The sequence below is a fragment of the Theropithecus gelada genome, chromosome 9 (assembly GCF_003255815.1).
Source record: "Theropithecus gelada isolate Dixy chromosome 9, Tgel_1.0, whole genome shotgun sequence".
In the NCBI taxonomy this organism is placed as follows: domain Eukaryota; kingdom Metazoa; phylum Chordata; class Mammalia; order Primates; family Cercopithecidae; genus Theropithecus; species Theropithecus gelada.
In genome coordinates, this window is record NC_037677.1 from 64686939 (window position 1) to 64707056 (window position 20118).

The following is a 20118-nucleotide window of genomic DNA, read 5'->3' on the forward strand; positions in this document are numbered from 1 at the left end:
TGCCAAGGAGGTGAAGGAAACCAACATAATTCACTCCAAAATATGGCTCCTTTCTGTAATGAGTATTTTGAGTGAAAGACCCTTAAAGATCAACCGACACTGGAAGAGACTGCCCCACCTCCAAAGGGGAAAGACCAAAAGACCAGAAGGATGCCCCAGGGGAACAATTTTTTCCCTTCCCCTTCCCGTTATCTGATTCCCTATTGCAGAAAAGAAGACTGAAGAATGTCACCACCCCTAGAGGGATAAGATGCCTGTTAGATGCCTGTCTGGCTGATTCAGTTTCCAAAAAGAGCCATTTACAAGTTAATCTCAATTCTCTGATCCCTTCTTTCTCCAGAAAAATCTTGTAGAATTACAGAATTACCATATTCCCCATCTCCTTACCAGCTTCAAAAAGAAAAAAAAAAAAAGGCCATATGGCCAGGCATGGTGGCTCACGCCTGTAATCCCAGCACTTTGGGAGGCCAAGGGGGGTGGATCACTTGAAGTCAGGAGTTCCAGACCAGGCTGGCCAACATGGTGAAACTCCATCTCTCTACTAAAAATACAAACATTAGCTGGGTGGTGGCGCAAGCCTGTAATCCCAGCTACTCAGGAGGCTGAGACAGGAGAATCACTTGAACCTGGGCTGCAGAGGTTTCAGTGAGCCAAGCTCATGCCACTGCCCTCCAGCCTGGGCAACAGAGTGAGCCTCTGTCTCAAAAATAAAAGGCTATATAAGCTACTGTACCCCATTGAAGGGTTAGGGTAATCACTGTGTTTTCTTCTATGCATATTAGAAAATATGTATGCCTTTTCTCTTAATCTGTCTTTTGTTGACTTTTCAGCAAATTCACAGAGGGGGAAGGGGAAGTTTTCCTTTCACCCTGCAGAGGCTTCTACTCCCCTTTGAAGGTAAAAGTTCCTCAGAAGCGCCAAGGAAATCTGAGTCCCACCCTGTCCCTTTCTAGACATCCCATCCTCATTAATTGCCTCTGACCCTGACAAGAGTCATAGGCAAAAAGAACTGTAGCCTGGGCTGAGCGCGGTGGCTCATGCCTGTAATCCCAGCACTTTGAGAGGCTGAGGCAGATGGATCACGAGGTCAGGAGTTAAAGACCAGCCTGGCCAATATGGTGAAACCTCATCTCTACTAACAAAAATTAGCTGGGCGTGGTGGCATGTGCCTGTAGTCCCAGCTACTCGGGAGGCTGAGACAGGAGAATTGCTTGAACCCGGGAGGTGGAGGTTGCAGTAAGCTGAGATTGTGCTACTACACTCCAGCCTGGGCAATAGAGCAAGACTCTGTCTCAAAAAAAAAAGAATTGTAGCCTGGAGGAGGAATGGTTAACCAGAACGTTGAGGCCTTCCCAGGCTTCAGACTAGCTCCTTATCTCAGCCAGCTCTCCAAATGGTTTCCCCGAAGGCAACCGTTATCTTTTGGACCAGAGCAATCTCAAATCACCTTACCAGTTACCCTGAGTTTCCTGGGATAGTTCTCCCAGCACTCACACACAACCACCTTCACAGGGCCAGGAAAAGGTCCTCGATCCTCTCCTTAGAGTTAGCATTGTAAACCACAAATAAAATTCTAACCCACCCTCCTCCTTATCATCTGAATCAACCTCTCCTCTCAGCCAGGGCATTCCGAAGTTAACCTGAAAAACTAGCTCAGGCCGTGATGGAATGGGGGAGTCAGACATGCTTCATTATACCTTCCTCCCTTTTGGAATTCAGTCCCATCTGACCAACATTAACATCAACACAGACATTCAGACTGATAGACTAGAACAGACTCTCTAAGTCTAATAAGAAACATTTACAATCTTTTCTCTGAAGCTTGCTATCTGGAGGCTTCATCTGTATAAAACCTGGGTCTCCACAACCCCTTATCACTTTTTGTTTTGAGACAGAGTCTTACTCTCTCGCCCAGGCTGGAGGGCAGTGGCACGATCTCAGCTCACTGCAACCTTTGCCTCCCAGGTTCAAGTGATTCTCCTGCCTCAGCCCCCCAAGTAGCTGGGATTACAGGCGTCTGCCACCATGCCCAGCTAATTTTTGTATTTTTAGTAGAGACAGGGCTTCTCCATGTTGGCCAGGCTGGTCTTGAACTCCTGACCTCAGGTGATCTGCCCACTGCGGCCTCCCAAAGTGCTGGCGTTACAGATGTGAGCCACCATGCCCAGCCAACCAATGTACCTCTTACATGTATTGATTGATGTTTTATTGTCTCTCTAAAATGTACAAAGTTGTAGCTTGACCGCTTGGGGCACATGTTCTCAGGATCTCCTGAGGGCTGTGTCATGGGCCACTGGCTGCTCATATTTGGTTCAGAATAATCTCTTCAAATATTTTACAGACCTACTCTTTATCAACAGCACCAAGATATACTGGAAAATGCTCACACAGAGTCCATGTCAATATCGAGCCAGGGTTCCTAGGCTCTGAGATGACATGGGTCAACGAATTAAATATATAAACAAAAATTAGGTTCTGAGTTTTTACGTTGCTTAGAAAGGATTTTTTTTTTTTTTTTTTTTTTTTTTGAGACTAAGTCTGGCTCTGTCACCCAGGTTGGAGTTCAGTGGCACGATCTCGGCTCACGGCAACCTCGGCCTGATGGGATGAAGTGATTCTCATGCCTCAGCCTCCCAAGCAGCTGGGATTAGAGGCGTCCATCACCACACCCAGCTAATTTTCATGTTTTTAGTAGAGAGGGAGTTTCGCCATGTTGGCCAGGCTGTTCTCGAACTCCTGACCTCAAATGATCTGCCTGCCTTCGCCTCCCAAAGTGCTGGGATTACAGGCGTGAGCCACCATGCCCAGCCTTTTTTTTTTTTTTTTTTGAGACGGAGTCTTGCGCTGTCGCCCAGGCTGGAGTGCAGTGGCGCGATCTCGGCTCACTGCAAGCTCCGCCTCCCGGGTTCACGCCATTCTCCTGCCTCAGCCTCCTGAGTAGCTGGGACTACAGGCGCCCACCACCGCGCCCGGCTAATTTTTTGTATTTTTAGTAGAGACGGGATTTCACTGTGGTCTCGATCTCCTGACCTTGTGATCCGCCCGCCTCGGCCTCCCAAAGTGCTGGGATTACAGGCGTGAGCCACCGCGCCCGGCGCCTTTTTTTTTTTTTTTTAAAGAGACAGAGTCGGCTGGGCGCTGTGACTCATTCCTGTAATCCCTGTACTTTGGGAGGCCGAGGCAGGCAGATCACAAAGTCAGGAGATCGAGACCATCCTGGCTAACACAGTGAGACCCCGTCTCTACTAAAATTACAAAAAATTAGCTGGGCGTTGTGGCAGGCGCCTATAGTCCCAGCTACTCTGGAGGCTGAGGCAGAAGAATGACATGAACCTGGGAGGCAGAGCTTGCAGTGAGCTGATATCGCACCACTGTGTTCCAGCCTGGGCGACAGAGTGACACTCCGTCTCAAAAAAAGAAAGAAAAAAAAAAGAGGCAGAGTCTTGCTGTCACCTAGGCTAGAGTGCAGTGGTATGATCATAGCTCACTGTAATCTCGAACTCCTGGGCTCAAGCAATCCTCCTGACTTGGCCTTCCAAAGTGCTAAAATTAGCAGTCATGAGCCACCATGCCAGACCAGGATCTTTTTTAGGTGTATGATTTTCATCTCCCGTAATCATAATTTCCTAAAGTAGGGTCCCCAACTGGTCTGTGGCCTGTTAGGAACTGGGCTGCACAGCAGGAGGTGAGCAGCAGGTGAGCAAACATTACCGCCTCAGCTGTCTCCTGTCAGATCAGCAGCGCCATTAGATTCTTGTAGGAGTACAAACCCTATTGTGAAATGCGCATGCAAAGGATCTAGATTGTGCCCTTTTTATGAGAATCTAGGGCCTAATGATCTGAGGTGGAACAGTTTCACCCCGAAATCATCCCCCGACACACATGGGTCTGTGGAAAAATTGTCTTCCGTGAAACCAGTGCCTAGTGCCATAAAGATTGGGGACCGCTTTCCTGAAAGAAAAGATATCTTAAAACAGAGAAGTAAAAATAATGGTTGCTTTGTAAGCTAAATACATTTGGCTTTATAGTATTAGCTAGCACTTAGGTAGAACTTACTATATGCCATTATTCTAAATTATTTACATATTTATTGACTGATTGACCCTTAAAACAACCCAATAAGGTGGATACTAGTAATATCCCCGTTTTATAGATGAGGAAACTCAATCACGGGGTGATTAAGTGACCTTCCCAAGGTCATACAGCAACTGAATGGAAAAGCTGGGATCCAAGCCAAGGCAGTGTGTTTCCAGCCCACCTTGTCACTCCAACAAAATGCAATATTTATTTTACCATATTATCCCTATTTCTCTTATTTCACTCAGGTCCAGTGAAGGGGTCCAAGAACCTGCACCAAGGAAACTGAGTCGTGGCTTGGTTAGATTCCCAAAGCATGGCAAGTGGTTAGATTCCTAAAGCATGGCAAGTGGGCCTGGGCTCTGCAGAGTCCCTTTATAAGGGGAATTCTCAAACCAAACAGAAAGGCAGATCTGTAAGGCCAGAGGGACTATTAGTGGGTTATGGAAGAAGTTGCCCTCCCCCGGGGGGTGGAGGTAGAGACTTCTGGCTTGGGTTGATTCCACTGAGCGGGCTGAGTATGTCTCCTCTCTCGCTGTTTTCTGTAGTTCTGTCTCGCGGTGCCCTTCCCAAAGAATCACTCTTGTCAAGGACTTCAGCCACATCTCCCTCCCAAGCTCGTGACTATATTTCCAGCTGCCTATGAGAATCAAGTCTTATATGTCCCACGGGCACCTGAAACTCAGTATCTTCCAATGCAATCAAGTTCTCCTTAAACTTACTCTTCTCAATTCCCCTCCTTGTCATTTATTCGCTCAACACATATTTGTGAAACACCTAATCTGCTTTGCACTTTCCTAGTCACTGGAAATGTGGTGAACAAGACAAAAATCCAACAAACTCCCTATGCCAAAGGGAAGTGTTTAGCTTGGGAACTGAGTCACCCAAAACACCTCCCATTTTGGCCCTACATAGGCAGCTGCAAAGGTAGGCCACATACCTTCCCAGGGAGCTTCCCTCACAATTTGCTCACAAGGAAATTCCTTTACCCTAAAAAAGAATTCTGTTGAATTTCACCCAAACAATGTACATTGACAGCTTATCATTACAGGTACAGGACAAGGACTGGACTAGAAGTCATCCCTTCCCTCACCTGAGACAAATGCATATTTGACTGCTTCCTTTATTCTATGCTTACTTTACTTATGTAAAAATGCACATTCACTGAGTATGAATGCATAGCTGACTGTTCCTCCACCCTCCTCATTTCACATGTAAACTGTGGGTTCAGGGAACACTAAGCTAATCAGAGTCTCAAAGGAATGCAACCCCTTGCCTCTTTTATCTACCCTTCCCTTTTTTCCCTTTCCTCTTTCCCGCACTGTTCACCCTTTCCTCTTTAAATATTGAAGTCATCAAACCCTCTTCAGAAAAAGTGTGGGTCATAGATCCTACTGCGGCTTATGTCTTTTTTTTCTGGGCATATTATCATCCTTGGCAAAACTAACTCTAAATTGATTGAGACTCGCCTCAGTCATTTTCTTTTTCTTTTTTCTTTCTTTTCTTTTCTTTTTCTTTCTTTCTTTCTTTTTTTTTTTTTTTTTTGAGACAGAGTCTCACTCTGTCATCCAGGCTGAAGTGCAGTGGCATCATCTCGGCTCACTGCAACCTCTGCCTCCCGGGTTCAAACGAGTCTCCTCCCTCAACCTCCCGAGGGGCTGGGATTACAGTGCGTGCCACCACACCTGGCTAGTTTTTTGTATTTTTAATAGAGACAAGGTTTCACCATGTTGGCCAGGCTGGTCTCAAACTCCTGACTTCAGGTGATCCGCCCGCCTCAGCCTTCCAAAGTGTGGGGATTACAGGCGTGAGCCACCGCACCCAGGCTTCTTTTTTTTTTTTTTTTTTTTTTAACTTGTCCCTAAGTTTTCTTCTTTGGTTTTACACAGCCCACATTCTGATTGGGAGAGACAGATGGTAAACATGGCTAATTAAATATACATTAGGCCAGGCACTAGGAGAAAAAGCAGGCGCAGCTGACACAGCTATATCCCACAATATCCATTTCCCCTTTGTCCTAATAAACTAACCCATGCTCCAATTTTTAGGTGATTCAGGCCCCCCAGAATAAAGATTCCATTTCCAGCCTCCCCTACAGTCAGATGCAGGCATGTGACCAAGCTCTGGTTGAGATGAAAGTGAGAGTGTCTCAGTAGCTTCTGGGAGCCTCCCTTAAGAGACAGGGCTATTCTGTGGCTTTCCTGCTTCTTTGCCATTCCTCCTTCCTGCTGACTGGAGGACAGACAGAGTGGCTGGATGGCTGGAGATCCCGCAATCATCTTGGATTATGAGAGAACCTTGGGACACACAGGGAGGACGCCATGTGAAGGGACACACACACAGAGAAGATGACCACACGAAGATGCAGGCAGGGATGGGAGTGATGCTGCCACAAGCCAAGGAACGCTTGGAGCCACTGGAAGCTGGAAGAGGCAAGGGAGGGTGTTTTTTTTTGTTTTTTTTAGATGAAGTCTCGCTCTGTTGCCCAGGCTGGAGTGCAGTGGCACAATCTTGGCTCACTGCAAGCTCTGCCTCCCAGGTTCACGCCATTCTCCTGCCTCAGCCTCCCGAGTAGCTGGGACTATAGGCGCCTGCCACACGCTCAGCTAATGTTTTCTATTTTTTAGTAGAGACAAGGTTTCACCATGTTAGCAGGATGGTCTCGATCTCCTGACCTCATGATCCCCCCCCCCCCCCGGCCTCCCAAAGTGCTGGGATTACAGGCGTGAGCCACCGCGTCCAGCAAGAGAGGGTCTTCTCTAAGATTCAGAGGGAGCATGAGCCTGCCAACACCTTGACTTTGGACTTCTAGCCTCCAGGCCTCTTAGAAGAAGCAAGATGTGAATCCTACAGCTACAAGGAACCCAACACCGCAAACAACCACGTGAGCAGGAAAGCATGACCCAAGGCAGGACACCTAGCTCAGCTTGTCCCAGCTCCTGACCCACAAATATGAAATGCCCATTGCAAAATATTACTGAGACAGTGAAAGATCTAACCCAACCAACTCCATCTTGCTTTTACCCTCCAAGCTGTCCTTGTTCATTCCTGGGCATAGGCTGAACTAACTTTGGGAGGAACTTAGTTTATAGTTTAAAACAAAGATGAGGCTGAGTGCCGTGACTCACACCTGTAATCCTAGCACTTTGGGAGGCCAAGGCGGGCAGATCACTTGAGGTCAGGAGTTCGAGACTAGCTTGGCCAACATGGTGAAACCCCGTTTCTACTAAAAATACAAAAATTAGCTGGGCATGGTGGCGGGCACCTGTAATCCCAGTTACTTGGGAGGCCGAGGCAGGAGAATCGCTTGAATCCCGGAGGCAGAGGTTGCAGTGAGCCGAGATCGGGCCACTGCTCTCCATTCTGGGCAATACAGCAAGACTCTGTCCCGAAAATAAATAAATAAATAATAAAAATAAAACAAAGATGATAACAGCCCTTTTCCAAAACAAACCCTCTTCTTATCTGGAGACCAGACTGCCTTTGAAGGACTAACAAATTAGCTAAAAGATTAGAAATTATGGTTTAGGAGTCATGCAGCTGGAGGCTACAAGATTCTGACCCTCCCAAATTGCTCTTGGGGATTACATCACTATTGTAAAGCCTAAGATAGTGCTTGAGATATTTTGCAGACCCTGCACTTGATGGATCAGCTGGCACCCCCCAGATTGATAAACTGGATCATCTGATCTTGTGGCCCCCAGCCAGAAAGTGACTCAGTGCAAGACAGCTTCAACTCCCTATGATTTCATCTCTGACCCAACCAATCAGCACTCCTGACTCACTAGCTGCTTCCGACCCACCAAATTATCCTTAAAACTCCAATCCCCAAATGCTCGAGGAGACTGATTTGAGTAATAGTAAAACCCCGGTCTCCCGCAAAGGTGACGCTGAGTGAATTACTCCTTCTTTATTGCAATTCCCCTGTTGATAAATCTGCTCTGTCTAGGCAGTGGGCAAGCTGAACCTGTTGGGTGGTTACAAGTTTGGGAGCTTGTCCTTATGACTACCTGCCATAAGGGTAATCCTGGTTCAGTAACCTCCCTCTGGTGACGGATCCAGAGGTCAGTCCAAGCGGCGGCCTACTTCTCTTGGACTGGAGGTTGACTCTGCTACTGTCTCTACAGGCCGGGCACTGCTGACCCATGGTGCATGGATTTAATTGCAATAGAGAAATAGTCCTGGGGAAACTGATTTGAGTAATAATAAAACTCTGGTCTCCCACACAGCCAGCTCTGCATGAGTCACTCTTTCTCTATTGCAATTCTCTATCTTGATAAATCAGCTCTGTCTAGGCAGTGGGCAAAGTGCACCGGCTGGGTGGTCATAGAAATTATAGATAATACATGTGTGTTATTCTAATAATAAAAAAAAAGAGATAAATTTGGGAATGATGCCCATACAAAACAAAGCAACAAAATAGAATAGAACCAGCATCCTTGTCACCAAGCTGCCCCATATCAGCACACCCCCCCCACAATTACCTCCATATTTCTAAAATTTGAGAGAAAAACAAAATTCCAATGTATTTATCCAAATGCTGTTTTGGAGTTTTCTGTTACTGCCAGCCAAATCTAATCCTAACTGATACAGAGGTTGAACAAATAAAGGGTAGGGATTTCATTTTAGACAGGATGGACAGGGAAGGCCCTCTGAAGATATGGCATTTGAGCAGAAACAAGAATAAGATGAGGGACACTATGCCAGTGTCTAGGAAAAGAGTGTTTCAGGTAGAACTATCCCCTCATCACCTCTGCTGAAAATCTGTCATCATCCTTGACCTCCTTCCACTCCCATGGGCTCCACATCTAACCTGTTACCAAACCCTAAGAATTCTACCTGTAAAAGTATCTCAGAACAAACAAACAAAGCAAACAAATCAAACCTACAAACCGGTTGTTTTTTTTTTGTTTTTTTTTTTTTTTTGAGACAGGGTCCCATCATTTTGCCCAGGCTGGAGTGGATCAATTACAGCTCACTGCAGCCTTGACCTTCCAGGGCCCAAGAGATCCTCCCACCTCAGCCTCCCAAGTATCTGGGACCACAGATGCATGCCACCACTCTCAGCAAATTTTAAAATTATTTTTTGTAGAGACAGAGTCTTAACACCATCTGTTGAAAAGGCTTTTCTTTCCCCATTGAATTGTTTTCACATCTTTGTCAAAAATTATTATACCATAAATGTAAGGGTTTATTTCTGAACTCTCAATATCAGTCCATGCAGCTATATAATTATCCTAATGCTAGTATCACACTGTCTTGATTACTGTAGCTTTATAAGTTTTTTGTTGTTGTTGTTTTGTTTTGTTTTGTTTTGAGATGGAGTTTTGCTCTCGTTGCCCAGGCTGGAGTGCAGTGGTGTGATCTCAGCTCACTGCAACCTCTGCCTCCCAGGTTCAAGTGATTCTCCTGCCTCAGTCCCCCAAGTAACTGGGATTACAGGCACCCACCACCACGCCTGGCTAATTTTTTGTATTTTTAGTAGAGATGGGATTTCACCATTTTGACAAGGCTGGTCACGAACTCCTGACCTCAGGTGATCACCTGCCTCGGCCTCCCAAAGTGCTAGGATTACAAGTGTGAGCCACCACGCCCAGCCTGCTTTATAAGTTTTGAAATCAGGAAATGTGAGTTCTCTTTCCTCTTATTCAATTGCCTGGCTACAATTGATTTTTGTATATTAATCTTGTATCCTACAACCTTGCTGAACTTGTTCATTAATTCTAATAGGTTTTTATGGGTATTCTAGGATTTTCTACCTACAAAATCACATAGGGCTGTTTTTGCCATCTTTCCACGCCACCACAGTGGTACATGTGAATGTCCTGGCTGATGCTCTCAAGAGCATCAACAATGCCCAAAAGAGAGACAAACACCAGGTTCTTAGGCCATGCTCCAGAGTCATCGTCTGGTTTCTCACTGTGATGATGAAGCATGATTTTATGGGCGAATTTGAAATCATTGATGATCACAGAGCTGGGAAAATCATTGTGAACCTCACAGGCAGTCTAAACAAGTGTGGCATGATCAGCCCCAGATTTGATGTGCAACTCAAAGATCTAGAGAAATGGCAGAATAATCTGCTTCCATCGGCCAGTTTGGTTTCATTGTACTGACAATTTCAGCTGGCATCATAAACCGTGAAGAAGCAAGACAAAAACACACAGGAAGGAAAATCCTGGGATTTTTTTTCTAGAGATGTTATACATATTTACAAATAAAATGCCTCATAAAAAAAATTACATAGGAATAACCTTTTGATATATGAAGCAACATAAAAATATTAAAACCAAGCACAAGAGAGTACATATGTATGATTATATATATATATATATATATATATATNCTCTGCCTCCTTAAGTGCTGGGAATTACAGGTGTGAGCCACTGAGCTCAGCTAGGTAACCTACTTTCTTTTTTTTTTTGAGACGGAGTCTCGCTCTGTCACCCAGGCTGGAGTGCAGTGGCCGGATCTCAGCTCACTGCAAGCTCCGTCTCCCGGGTTTACGCCATTCTCCTGCCTCAGCCTCCGGAGTAGCTGGGACTACAGGCGCCCGCCACCTCGCCCGGCTAGTTTTTTGTATTTTTTAGTAGAGACGGGGTTTCATCGTGTTAGCCAGGATGGTCTCGATCTCCTGACCTCATGATCCACCCGCCTCGGCCATGTATGATTATATTTACATGAGGTTCAAGAACAGAAAAGCTCTGGGGATAGAAGTCAGAATAGTGATACTCTCAGGACAGGAAATGGGAAGTATTGACTGGAAAAGAGCGTGAAGGGATTTTGGGGGGTGATGGAAATGCTCTATATCTTGAACTGGGCAATGGTTACATAGGTGTATACATGTGTTAAAACTTCTTAAACAACCAGGCATGGTGGCTCACATCTGTAATCCAAGCACTTTGGGAGGCTGAGGCAGGTGGATTGCTTGAGCTCAGGAGTCCAAGACTAGCCTGGACAACATGGCAAGACCCTGTCTCTACTAAAAAAAATTTAAAAATAGGCCGGGTGCAGTGGCTGAGGCCTGTAATCCCAGCACTTTGGGAGGTCAAGGCAGGCGAATCATGAGGTCAGGAGTTTGAGACCAGTCCAGCCAACATGGTAAAACCCCATCGCTACCAAAAATACAAAAAATTACTGGGCATAGTAGCAGGCACCTGTAATCCCAGCTACTCGGGAGGGTGAGGCAGGAGAATTGCCTGAATCCGGGAGCTGGAGGTTGCAGTGAGCCGCCACTGTACTCCAGCCCAGGCAACAGAATGAGACTCCACCTCAAAAACACACAAACAAAGCCAGGCGTGGTGGCTCACACCTGTCATCCCAGCAGTTTAGGAGGCTGAGACCAGGGGATCACAAGGTCAGGAGTTCGAGACCAGCCTGACCAACATGGTGAAACCCCGTCTCTACTAAAAATACAAAAATTAGCCAGGCCTGGTGGCGTGCGCCTGTAATCCCAGCTATTCTGGAGACTGAGTCAGGAGAATCGCTGGAACCCGGGAGGCGGAGGTTGCAGGAGCTGAGATCGTGCCATTGCACTCCAGCCTGGACAACAGAGTGAGACTCCGTCTCAAAAAAAGACAAAAAAAAAAACAAAAAAACCCACAAACAAACAAAATGGGCAGGCTGGCACATGGCTGTAGTCCCAGCTACTTGGGAGACTGAGGTGGGAGGGTCACTTGAGCCTACAGGGTAGAGGATGCAGTGAGCCAAGATCGCACCACTGCACTCCAGTCTGGGTGACAGAGCAAGATCCTGTCTCAACAACAACACACTTATTAAGCTGACAGAATTTGTGTGTTTGACTGGTAGTAAATTATACTTTCATTAAAAAATAAAAATAAAAACATAGGTCGGGCATGGTGGTACACGCCTGTAATCCCAGGTACTCGGGAGGCTGAGGCAGGAGAATCACTTGAACCCAGGAGGTGGAGGTTGCAGTGAGCCGAGATCACGTCACTGCACTCCAGCCTGGGCAACAGGGTGAGACTCTGTTTCCAAAATATAATAATACACAAATAAATAAAGAGATATAAAGATGAACTATTTTAAAATGTGGTGGCCTAGTAGTGTCATTAGCTAGTTCTCTCAAGGCACTCTGTACACATAGTGATTAGCTCATCATTAACAATATCATATGTAAAACCAGAATTTAAATAGCCTTGCTAATTTTTAATGTTTTGACTGATTTGTCATTATATCTAGTAAGATCTTTGTCTTCTTTCAACCCCATGATGTAGCTGAATAGTCTGTACCAGGGGTAGGAAAATTATCAGCGGTCATATTTTCTCATTGTTCATTTGTGTTAGCTTCAACCCAGTTTCTTTTACTTTTTTTTTCTTTTTAAGAGACAGGGTCTCACTCTGTCACCCACGCTGGAGTGCAGGGGCGCAATCATAGCTCATTGCAGCCTCAAACTCTTGGGCTCAAGCAATTCTCCTGCCTCAGCGTCTCAGGTAGCTGGGATTGCAGGCACACATCAGCATGCTCAACTAAATTTTTAAATTTTTTTTTTTTTTAATGAGACGGAGTCTCGCTCTGTTGCCCAGGCTGGAACGCAGTGGCACAATCTCGACTCACTGCAAGCTCCGCCTCCCGGGTTCACGCCATTCTCCTGCCTCAGCCTCCCGAGTAACTGGGACTACAGGTGCCCGTACCACGCCCGGCTAATTTTTTTGTATTTTTTAGTAGAGATGGGGTTTCACCGTGTTAGCCAGGATAGTTTCGATCTCCTGACCTCGTGATCCACCCTCTCGGCCTCCCAAAGTGCTGGATTACAGACATGAGCCACCGCACCCGGCCTAAAATTTTATTGGAGGTGAGGTCTTGCTATGTTGCCAAGGATGTCTCAAGCCCCTAGCCTCAAGTGATCCTCTCTACTCGGTCTTCTAAAGCACTGGTATTACAGGTGTGAGTCACCACACCTGTCTCAACCCACATTTTTTATGCAGAAGTCTTTTAAAACCACTTGCCTATTTTGTGAGGATCAGTCTAATTAAAGCCAAATAACATGATACATTAAGACTACTTCAACCAAGCAATTCTTTTTTTTTTTCCTTGAGATGGAGTTTCTCTCTTCTTGCCCAGGCTGGAGTGCAATGGCGTGATCTCAGCTCACTGTAAACTCCGCGTCCTGGGTTCAAGCATTTCTCCTGCCTCAGCCTCCTGAGTAACTGGGTTTACAGGTGCCCACCACCACACCCGGGTAATTTTTGTATTTTTAGTAGAGACGGGTTTTCACTGTGTTGGCCAGGCTGGTCTGGAACTCCTGACCACAGGTGATCCACCCACCTCGGCCTCCCAAAGTGCTGGGATTACAGGCGTGAGCCACCGTGCCTGACCCAACCAAGAAATTCCTTTTTTTTTTTTTTTTTTTTTTGAGACAGAGTCTCACTCTGTGGGCCAAGCTGGAGTGCAGTGGCACGATCTCAGCTCACTGCAACCTCCACCTCCCAGGTTCAAGTGATTCTCGTGCCTCAGCCTCCCAAGTAGTTGGGATTACAGGTGCACACCACCACGTCTGGCTAATTTTTTGTATTTTTAGTACAGATGGGGCTTTACCGTGTTGTCCAGGCTTATCTCAAACACCCGACCTCAGGTGATACGCCCACCCTGGCCTCCCAAAGTGCTGGAATTACAGGATTGAGCCTCCACACCCGGCCTCAACCAAGCAATTCTAAAGCTGCCATGCTTGAGAATATGCTAAAGATGGTCCAGGAAATAAAGGAGGGGGCCACTATCAACCCTTCCTCATTGTGAGACGCCTGGGTACCTGCAAGGCCACCAACATTGATTTGTCTTTAAAAAGTTGGTAACAATGGAATTGTAATCCAGTTGACCCTCGAACACCAAGGGTTTGCACTGCACGAGTTTGCTTCCACCTGGATCTTCTTCCACCTCTGCCACCCCTGAGACAGCAAGACCAACCCCTCCTCTACCTCCTCCTCAGCCTGCTCAAAGTGAAGACTACAAGGATGAAGACCTTCATGGTGATCCACTCCCACTTAATGAATTGTAAATCTATTTCTCTTCCTTATGATTTTCTTAATAACATTTTCTTTTCTCTAGCTTACTTTATTGTAAGAATACAGAATATAGTATATAAAATGTACACAATATTTATTCATTGACTTTATGTTGTCGATAAGGCTTTTGGTCAACAGTAGCTTTGGTAGTTTAGTTTTGGGGGAGTCAAAAGTTATATACGGATTTTCTACTGCATGGTGTGGGGGCGGTCAGTGTTCATAACCCCTTCATTGCTTCAGGGTCAACTGTACTTTCTTCCCACTGGGAAGCAGATCATCTTGCACAGCACACACCCTGGAGGTCTCACTACACTTATGCCCCCTACCCTCTCTCTGGTTTCCTGGGTGCCCAAGGCTTCCTCCAGCTCAAGCTCCTTGGTATTGCCAGACAGAAAACAATGTAATCACATGACTCCTCAGCCTAGAGGATCCTTCAGACCGCACTGTCAGAGTTTCTCAACTGCACAACCAATCCCAGCCCCATCCAACCTTCTCAGTCTCCCCAGCTTTTTCCCGTTCTTTGCAGGCTCTGTTTTGGCACGTGCTGCTCTCTCTGCTTGCAGTGCCCTTCCTCGCCTGGCACGTGCTTTCCTCTTCTTCAGGACTCTCTGCAAATCTCATCACTCTATCCAGCCTTTGTTATCTGGACTGAAGATGGGGTTGACCACTCCCTCACCTGGCTCTTAAAGCACGTGTCACCTATGTTGTAACTTTCTCTTTGTAAAAAATATTGAGCTTCACTTCTCAGTCATTAAGTCTTTTGAGGCTGCAGACCGAGTCTTATTTATTTGCAAAAGTACAAGAATATAGCTACATTCAATCAGTGGAATGAGGAGCAGGGCAGAGCTCTGGGGCTCCAGGTGAATCCATACCCAGCTTTGGGCCTCACCTGGGACTAGGTAATGGCCCCAGACACAGGGGAAATTGAGAGTTTCTGTGCTTTGCTCCCAAATTGATTCATAAATTCTATACCTCACCGCCTTCGCATGAAGCAACCCATCTCAGATCCACTCTGTTGCCACTTTAAAGAGACAGTAAGGTGTGCACTTGGGGAATGGGAGGGAAGAGGGTAGGTCATCACAAACAGCACAGGAAACTCTCTGATTTGGGGCTAAATGGAATATGTTGATAGGAAAGATCTGAAACTTGTCCATATTGAAGTGCAGAGCAGATGGGTGCCAAGTTTCTGGCATGCCTGACTGTAAAATGGAAAAGACAGGAGGGGAGAGACCGTTCCATTTCCCTTCCCAGGGTCTCTCACAGTCAGCACGCCTCGCATCCCCAAGGCAGGAGGGCCTTGTGTTTGGCTCTGACAATTAGCATTCTGCTTCCAAGAAAGGGCTAAGAAGGGGGCCAAGAAGTTAGTAGGCCCCCTTGGAAAGCACCTTCCCTGTTCAGGTGGGCTGAGTCCAGCAGGGAGCAAGTTGGAGGTCAATACTGCTCCACACCCTGGAGAAGCCACTGCACTGCTGCATGGCTGGCTTAAAATCATTATCAGAATTCCCAAAGGGGATTGTCATGCACTATTTTTTACAGAAAATGTTACAGAAGGAAATGAAAAAAAAAAATAGCTTTCTTACCTCACTTTCATCAAGTGGATGAGATTTTAGTTTTTTAGCTGCTGTAGCCTTAGAGAAAGACAGGACAAGTAAAGTGTTACAAATGCATTTTAGCAACTTGCATTCACAACATATTGATGCTTATAACTAATCAATCACACTCAGAAAGCAAAAGTAATTACAAGTAACCTTGGAATGTCTAAGCAAATTCTATCATGATTACCAAGTCTCTGGATGAAATGCAGCAGAGCTCAGTCATGGGCAATTCACGAATTTATTCACACAAACACTAGGTTCTTACAAATGTACCAGGCACTGTGTTGGGAGCTGGAGATTCCAAGATGAAAAACAACCGTGGTTCAGCCCTCAAGGAGCCCACAATCCACTAAGAAAGACAGATGTGCCAGTCAGTAATGGAAGCGCAGCAGCACCAGAGCTGCCGCAGAGCTCTGGAGAGGAGCTGTGGGAGCACAGGCATCTAATCCCTGTTGAACCACTGGCCCCGCTGTGTCTCCTTCACTGCAGGATGCAATGCTTCCCTGATGAGCAAGGAGGTGACATGGCCATCAAGCAGTGACCAGCTCTTGGCAGGGTCTGCGAGAGATGAGTTAGCATTCTGCCCTCCCCTCACTATTTTTTTTTTTTTTCTCTATGTCTCTCTCTCTCTCTCTCTCTCTCTCTCTCTCCCTCTCTCTCTCTCTGTTACCCAGGCTTGGAATGCAGTGGCGTGATTATGGCTCACTGTAGCCTCGACCTCCTGGGCTCAAGCAATCCTCCCACCTCACCCTTCCAAGTAGCTGGGACTACAGGTGTGCAACACCACACCTGGCTTATCTATCTATTTATTTATTTATTGAGATGGAGTCTCGCTGTGTCGCCCAGGCTGGAGTGTAGTGGCGCGATCTCTGCTCACTGCAACCTCCGCCTCCTGGGTTCAAGCAATTCTCCTGCCTCAGCCTTCCGAGTAGTTGGGATTACAGGCACCTGCCACCACACCCAGCTAATGTTTATTTTTAAATTTAGTTTTAGTAGAGACGGGATTTCTCTATGTTGGCCCAGATGGTCTTGAACTCCTGACCTTGAGTGATCTGCCTGCCTCAGCTTCCCAAGTGCTGAGATTACAAGCGTGAGGCACCGTGCCTGGCCAAATTTTTTTTTTTTTTTTTTGAGACGGAGTCTCGCTCTGCCGCCCAGGCTGGAGTGCAATGGCCGGATCTCAGCTCACTGCAAGCTCCGCCTCCCGGGTTCACGCCATTCTCCTGCCTCAGCCTCCCAAGTAGCTGGGACTACAGGCACCCGCCACCACGCCCGGCTAGTTTTTTGTATTTTTTAGTAGAGACGGGGTTTCACCGTGTTAGCCAGGATAGTCTCGATCTCCTGACCTCGTGATCCGCCCGTCTCGGCCTCCCAAAGTGCTGGGATTACAGGCTTGAGCCACCGCGCCCGGCCCATCTGGCCAAATTTTTTTATTTTTTGTACAGATGGAGTCTCTCTATATTGACCAGGCTGGTCTCAAACTCCTGAGCTCAAGTAATCCACCGCCTCAGCTTCCCAAAGTGCTGGGATCACAGGCGTGAGCCACTGCACCTGGCAGATTCTGCTTTTTTATAACTTCCCTTGCCTCACAAATTTTGGAAGCTGCTGCCACTCAAGAGAAAAGCTCATATGAATTTTTTCATGATGATAGCTGAATGGATAGGGAGGGTGTAGTAAATTGTTTGCAAAAAACCAGCCACACTAATTCTCCTCCCTGTACCCATGCTTTTACATAGTCTCCACCCACAGTGACTCCGGGATTGGCCATGTGACTTGCTTGGGCTCGTAGGACAATAGCAATGCCATGCAAACAGACACTCCAAATATGCTTGTGCTTTGGGGTTTGACCTCTCATGCTGCTCTTGGAACCCTTGCAACCACCACTATGTGAATGAGCCTCAGTTAGTCTGCTGAACATGTTGGCACATGGCCCAGTTACCACCCTTGCCTATAGCCAGTCAACTTTCAGATGTGGAAGAGAAGCTGCAGATCTCAAGCTGCCTGCAGACCTCTGAGGGAGCCAGGCTGACAGTAAATGGGACAGAGAAGAGCCGTTCCAGCTGAGCTCAGTCCAAATTACCAACTCACAGGATTGGGGGTAAATAAGAGATTATTGTTTTAAGCCACTAAGTATTAAGGTGATTTATTACACCACACACACAGCAAAAGCCAACTGATACAGAAAAAGATTTCAAGGTTGGAGGCAGAAATGACAATGCATACATATCTTGGAGATACCGTCCTTCCTCCTCCAGTATCTCCAAAAATCATGTGCAAGCTGGCCTGTTTAGATGCTTGACTTTCTGGTTGCTGGAATACTTCATGGAAAAGGAAACTTAGACCTACTGAAGGTGAACTGAGGCTCCAACCTCAGGCACAGGTGAGTACCAGCCCACCTGCCTAACATGCCCAGGGCAGCTGACTGAGGCTGGGGACTGAGCTGTCCTGTGTCCCTGGGCACAGAAGAAGGCTACCCAAGGAGCACAGAGTTGATAAACGTCCCCACATACAGAAGATGCCAGATAGGCAGCAGGGGGATGAATAAAAATGCTTGGTAATGGGCTCAAGTCACACCTCCAGAAATGAGTATTTGGAGTGTAGCCAGCATGCCTGCTCTGGAGCCAGTGGAGGTCAAATCAGTCTTGTCCAGTGAAAGGGGAGATGAATCAGACGGATTAGAGCCTGGCCCCACCTTTCCACCTACCACTAGCAGGGGATGGGGTGGGTCCTGGTCCCAGTCAATCCCGGGGCTGCTAGAGACAAACTTTCTGGGGAGCCTCAAGTCAGAACAGATGTAGCCCAAACTCAAGTGTATTGGTGATGACTAAGGACTTCAAAGAACTCTGCTCTTAACTTGGAGATCTCAGAGGATTCTGATTGTCAGTCTCCATTCACCCCTGCAGGTATCTCTGCAGCATCGGGGGTTGGGGGAAAACTGGGGGAAAAATGTGAATACAAAAACTGAGGCCCTCCTCAGCCCTTTATCTGTAATAACAACCTGTAAAGTGCCTCCTATCTTAGTGCCCAGAACCAGAAAGCACAGCATAAATATTAGTTCTTCTTCTTCCTCCCCACTATTAGTGGGTGAGAAGGGATGGAACCCAGAGTGACAGACAGAGCACAAGGGGCAACCCCACTCTCTAAGGAAGGAGACTGAAGTTCCTGGAAGCTTGTATAGCAGCCCACGGACAGGCAGGTAGTCCCTGAAAGAATGAGGGGCAACCCATGAATGTGTCTTCCCTGGGGGGCAGGGATGATCTTTTCAGCACTTCTTGTCCTACCTCACATAATCAAGGTCCTAGGCTGGGTGCAGTGGCTCATACCTGTTATCTCAGCACTTTGGGAGGCTGAGGCAGGAGGATCACTTGAGGCCAGGGGTTTAAGAACAGCCTGGGCAACATAGCAAGACCCTGTCTCTACAAAAAAAATTAAAAATTAGCTGAGTGTGGGGCACACGCCTCTAGTCCCAGCTACTTGAGAGGCTGAGGCAAGAGGATCAGTTGAGCTCAAGAGTTCAAGGCTGCAGTGAGCCATGACTGTGCCACTGAACTCCAACCTGAGTGACAGGGCAAGATCCCATCTACACAAAATAAAATTTTAAAAAATTATGGTCCTAGGAAAACTAGGGAAGCAAAAAATAGCATCCCATAGACAGTCTGAGCTTACAGAACAATCCAGGCAAGTTTTCCACATGCCCAAAGCCAAAACTGTCTAGGCCTTACACTGGCAGCCCCATGATAGCCAACTCCCTGCTGAAATGGCTCTGATGAAGCCTTGCAGATACTTCCAAGCCTACGTGAGAATTAGTAGTAAGGCAACAGTGAAAAATACTGTCTGGGGCTTGGAATTGTCAGGAAACCTATGAGAAAGAAACCAAATGGACCATGCAATGTTTGGCCCTTCCTTAGACTAACTGGAAATTTCAATATCCCGAGCACAAGTTTCTAAGCTTGGAACAACTCCAAATATATCTATCCTTAGGAAATTAGGGTTGGAGTCACACACCTCACCTTCAGCCTTGAGCTTGATGGTGGGTAGAAAGAGCACAGTCCTGGAGTGAGAGAGACCTGAGTTTATGTCCTGGATCTGCCAGAACCAACTGTACAAGCTTGGGAAAGGAATTTAACCTCTCTAAGCCTGTTTCCCCATCTGTGAAATGGGAATGACACCTTCTTCACTGGGCCTTTGGGAGTAGTGGGCACAGAGGACTTGCTTGGTAAATAAAGCAGCTACAATAAAGATCATGGATTGACAGAGGCTCCAGGCAATAAGAACTACAACTTGCTGGGCTAATTGATGGGACCAAATCAATGTCCAGCTGTTGGATTTCCTTCTGTGTCTGAGATCCCAGAGCCTGTGCTCCTCTCCCTGAACCTCCACGCACCACAGAGGACGTGAGGGTCTGTCATCAGATTGACACTGAA

General features: G+C 46.7%; 1 protein-coding gene across 4 annotated transcripts in view; it reads right to left on the bottom strand.

Moving 5' to 3' along the window:
* The window catches only part of HK1 (hexokinase 1), a 130910-nt gene that overhangs the window by 90444 nt on the left and 20348 nt on the right, over positions 1-20118 (bottom strand). For all 4 annotated transcript variants that reach the window (XM_025395785.1, XM_025395782.1, XM_025395783.1 and 1 more), the window contains one exon: positions 15680-15727. In XM_025395785.1, coding sequence (XP_025251570.1) covers positions 15680-15727 — 48 coding nt within the window. The remainder of the gene's footprint in view (positions 1-15679; positions 15728-20118) is intronic.